Source organism: Scomber japonicus, chromosome 7 (assembly GCF_027409825.1).
Source record: "Scomber japonicus isolate fScoJap1 chromosome 7, fScoJap1.pri, whole genome shotgun sequence".
In the NCBI taxonomy this organism is placed as follows: Eukaryota; Metazoa; Chordata; class Actinopteri; order Scombriformes; family Scombridae; genus Scomber; species Scomber japonicus.
The window spans coordinates 33,195,054-33,200,053 of record NC_070584.1 but is presented as its reverse complement, the minus strand read 5'-3'; the positions used below and the strand labels follow the sequence as shown (position 1 = coordinate 33,200,053).

The following is a 5,000-nucleotide window of genomic DNA, read 5'->3' as shown; positions in this document are numbered from 1 at the left end:
GGATCAGGCTTGAGAAATGATTTAGCAGGTTTGTTATTGGATTAACTCTAAATCAGTATTAATTGTAGTTAGTTATCTTCATTTAAATCCATGCTGAACATGCCTGCTCTCATATATCTACACCAAAATGGAAAAGACTCATTCATAAACTAAATAAAGTCATTTACTTGGGTTCAAGAGGGTAAATAAGGTCACATGTTTATTAATCTATAGTAGTGGGATAAGCATAAACTGTAAGTAGATTATTATAATCATGGAGATGCTTTCAAGTGTTCAAGTATCTCACATTTTAAAATATTCAGTCTTTTTCCTCCTTTTATCCACTGTAAAAAATAAAATCCTGTTGTCTTTACAGGAAAAAAGCAGCTGTTGTTACCAGAATAATCCTGTAAAAAATATGGCAAATAAACTGTAAATTTAACTGTTAAAATATGTATAAATTTATATTCTAATCCAGTAAATTTCCCATTAGCATCAACAACATTATATTATAACATTACGTTGTTTCTGCATTTAAACTACACTAAAAAAAGGTACAGGTTTCTACAATAATACAATATAATGTGCAATTTATTTATTTATTATTATTAATTTGTCTATTTATTTTATTTCATTTATTCTACATTGTGTCATGGTTGAGTGTATTCTTTTTATCTTTTTATATTGTGATCTTTTTTTGGATGTCATGATTTTAATTCTATGGATATTTCTAACAGTGTCTCTTTCCTCTCATCCCTCCCTTCTCCTCTCTCCTCCTTCTCATCCCTCCTTCATCCATCCTTTCTTCTCCCCTCTGCAGGAGTTTGACCCAGAGGAGTTTTACCACTTGTTGGAAGCAGCAGAGGGTCATGCTAAAGAAGGCCAAGGCATCAAGTGTGACATCCCTCGATACATCATCAGCCAGCTGGGCCTCACCAGGGATCCCCTGGAGGGTAAAGCCTCATCTCCATCACCTCTATCATCTCTGTCATCTCTATTTCATTATGTTTTATATTTTATATCTTTATTTAGAGTTTATATGTTTGATCTGTGTGTGTTTGTAGAAATGGCCCAGCTGAGCAGCTACGACAGCGGAAACCCAGAAACCCCCGAAACCGACGACTCAGTGGACGTGAGTAAAGAAAAATATCACTTAATGTTAAAAAGTCAGTTAGTCTTTATTTATATATAGCAGCTTAAAGAAGAGATTTAAATTAATTCTCTGTGTGTGTGTGTGTGTGTGTGTGTGTGTGTGTGTGTGTGTGTGTGTGTGTGTGTGTTTCAGAGTCGAGGAACGAGCGTGCCAGCTGTTCCTCCTCAGACTAAAACTAAAACACCTCGAGAGGAAGACTTCGAGAACATCAAGCTCATCAGCAACGGAGCCTACGGGTAACCATGACATCATCCCTCCATCATCCCTCCATCATCCCTCCTTCATCCCTTCTTCTATTCCTCCTTCTTCCCCTCCATCATCCCTCCTTCATCCCTCCATCATCCCTCCTTTATCCCTTCTTCATGCCTCCTTCATCCCTTCTTCTTCCCCTCCTTCATCCCTCCTTCATCATCCCTCCATCATCCCTCCTTCTCCCCTCTCTCATCCTTTTTTCTCTTCTCCCTCATATCTTCTTCTCCCCTCTCTCATCCCTCCTTCTCCCCTCCCTCATCCTTTCTTCTCTTCTCCCTCATCTCTTCTTCTCCCCTCCCTCATCTCTTCTTCTCCCCTCCCTCATCCCTCCCTCATCCCTCCTTCTCCTCTTTCTCCTTCCTCCTTCTTCTCTCCCTTATCCCGCTCTCATCTTTTCCTCTCCCCTCCGTCATCCTTTCTTCTCCCCTCTCTCATCCTTTCTTCTCTTCTCCCTCATCCCTCCCTCATCCCTTCTTCCCTCTCTCATCCCTCTCTCATCCTTTCTTCTCTTCTCCCTCATATCTTCTTCTCCCCTCTCTCATCCCTTCTTCTCCCCTTTATCATCCCTCCATCATCTCCAACATCCCTCCTTCTTCCCCTCTCTCATCCCTCCTTCTCCCCTCTCTCATCCCTCCTTCTTCCCCTCTCTCATCCTTTCTTCTCCCCTCCATCATCTCTCCATCATCCCTCCATCATCTCTCCATCATCCTTCCTTCTTCCCCTCCATCATCCCTCCTTCTTCTCTCTCTCATCCCTCCTTCTTCCCCTCTCTCATCTCACACACACAATATGAGTTAAATCTTATGCAATGGGTTAAAGTATAAACTTCTTTTTCTTCTACTGTTTTTTTAGCGCGGTGTTCCTGGTGCGTCACAAAGAGACCCGCCAGCGTTTCGCCATGAAGAAGATCAACAAGCAGAACCTGATCCTGAGGAACCAGATCCAGCAGGCCTTCGTAGAGCGGGACATCCTCACCTTCGCTGAGAACCCGTTCGTGGTCTCCATGTTCTGCTCCTTCGAGACCCGGAGGCATCTCTGCATGGTGATGGAGTACGTGGAGGGTAAGATGATTATTATAGCTTCCTTCCTTCCTTCCTTCCTTCCCCTACCTTCCTCCCTTCCTTTTTTCCTTCCTTCTTGCCTTCCTCTTTCCCTTTCTCCCTCCTTCTCTCTTTCTTTCCTTCTTTCCTCTGTCCTTCCTTCTTTCCTTTCCTCCCTTCCTTCTTTCCTTCCTATCTCTTTCACCCCTTCCTTCCTTCCTTCCCTCCTTCCTTTCCTTCCTTCCTTCTTTCCTCCTTCCCTCCTTATCTCTTTCTTTCCTTCCCCTACCTTCCTCCTTTCCTTTTTTCCTTCCACTTTTCCTTTCTCCCTCCTTCTCTCTTTCTTTCCTTATTTCCTTCCTCCCTCCCTCCCTCCCTCCTTCCCTCCATTCCTTCTTCCTCCCTCCTTTCCTTTCTCCCTCCCTCCTTCCCTCCCCCACTCCTTCCTTCCTTCCTCACTCCTTCCTTCCTTCCTCCTTTCCTCCCTTCCATCCTTCTTCCCTTCCTTCCTCCCTCCTTTCCTACCTTCTCCCTCCCTCCCTTCCTTCCTCCCTCAGTATTGTTAATTAATCTCATCTGTCCCATCTTTAGGAGGAGACTGTGCCACCCTGCTGAAGAACATCGGAGCTCTGCCGGTAGATATGGCTCGTATGTACTTTGCAGAAACCGTCCTGGCGCTGGAATATCTTCACAACTACGGCATTGTGCACCGAGACCTCAAACCTGACAAGTAAGACACACGCACACACACACACACACACACACACACACACACACACACACACACTCACACACACACCACATGTTTGTCCTTAGAGTTACTCTTACCTGCATTGATGAAATGTAGTTTGGAGTTATTATTATTGGACGCAGGTGGAAAGAGGACTGAAATATTCTACTTAATTGTACTTCCACCTTTCCTTCCTCACTTCCTTCCTCTTTTCCTCCCTTCTTTCCTTCCTTCCTTCCTTTCTTCCACCTTTCCTTCCTCACTTCCTTCTTTCCTTCCTTCCTTCCTACCTTCTTAACTCTCTTCCTTCTCTCCTTCCTTCGTTCCTCCTTTCCTTCCTCACTTCCTTCTTTCCTTCCTTCCTTCCTTCATACCTTCCTAACTCTCTTCTTTCTCTCCTTTCTTCCTCCTTTCCTTCTCTCCTTACTTCCTTCCTCTTTTCCTTCCTCTTTTCCTCCCTTCCTTCCTTCCTCAGTGGGTAGGAGGGTTAAAGCTGTACTTACTCAGTCAGAAAATCTAATCTAATCCAGTCTAAAACATAATGTACAAAAATCACAACTTAATTTACTGTTTGGTAAATGCATCTGTTTAACATTAAAGATTTGTCAAATAAATGAAGGTTAAAAAGGATCTAAGGCTCTCAGTGAATATATCTGAGTTTAAAGCTGTCTTATCTTAATGTGCTTTTCCACATTTAGTGCAGGATTTCTTATAAGCAGCAACATCTGTGAGAGTTTCCACTATATTAAGATGCACTTTTTGTTTCTGAATGACATTTTGATGTGATGCCTTTGATTGGCGTCTGGTCCGAGTCTTTTTGTTTTTTTTCTAGCTCATAATATCTATCGATCAGTTTAAAGGACATATAAATAATTCACTCAGTAACTGATTAATGTACAAATGTGACAAACTACTTTTAATTCATTTAAACCATAGTTAAGTAAAAGTAAAGTAAGTTTATATTCTGACTTATAATTAGTCTCTGCACCAGTTCACATTCATAAATACATTTTATAGAATAAGACGAATATGTTTATAATATGTAAGAAAACACAGGTAAAACTTACATTTGCATATATAAAAATGTGTGTTAGCTGCACAAAAATGGAGGAAAAAGCATTTTATTATACATTTTTTAAAACTGTGGGTAACATTAAGAAACATCTGGCTGAAATAAAGGTGTTTTACTGCTCTCAATAATGGGTAGAATTTGACCCTGAAAAGTGTGTATGAGTTAAGAAAGAGTCAAAGTAGAAGTAAATGAAATAACTACTTAATTACAGTAACTTGAATAGTGGAAAAGTCGTTACTTCCTCCTCTGCTTTTTGACTTTAATGGATGTTGTGCTGATCATTCCTCAGAGTAGGAAGTGTGTTTTATTGTCCCTCAGAGTAGAAATATAACATTATATAACATTATATTTAAAGATCAGTGTTGCAACCAAAGACTCAAAGTTAAAAGCAGGATTGAAACTAACAGTGTCAGTAAATCTAATCTAATCTAAAGCATAATGTACAATAAAACACTCTAAATGTAGTTTCCTTCTTCTCTTCTTTCTTCTTCATAACTCATTTATATCTGACTCAACAGCACAACCTGGTGGCTGAAGCTCTACAGCTCACACACACTCATACATTAACCTAATTATTAGCAAATTAAACCTTTAAATTACTCCAAAAAATATATATATATAAATTAACAGTGAGGAAAGCTGACTATAATAAACTTAAATAGTCTTTAAATATTCACCTGACACCAGCATCACTTTTATTTTATTGTATAATTTACCCTTTTATTATTATTTTATTATTATTTATTATTATTAGGAACCATATATCAATACATC

At 40.0% G+C, this 5,000-nt stretch overlaps 1 protein-coding gene across 1 annotated transcript in view; it reads left to right on the top strand.

Moving 5' to 3' along the window:
• mast2 (microtubule associated serine/threonine kinase 2) overlaps window positions 1–5,000 on the top strand; it is a 65,410-nt gene that overhangs the window by 46,448 nt on the left and 13,962 nt on the right. The window contains 5 exon segments of the mRNA XM_053323078.1: window positions 800–932; window positions 1,044–1,111; window positions 1,265–1,368; window positions 2,237–2,445; window positions 3,016–3,154. Coding sequence (XP_053179053.1) covers window positions 800–932; window positions 1,044–1,111; window positions 1,265–1,368; window positions 2,237–2,445; window positions 3,016–3,154 — 653 coding nt within the window.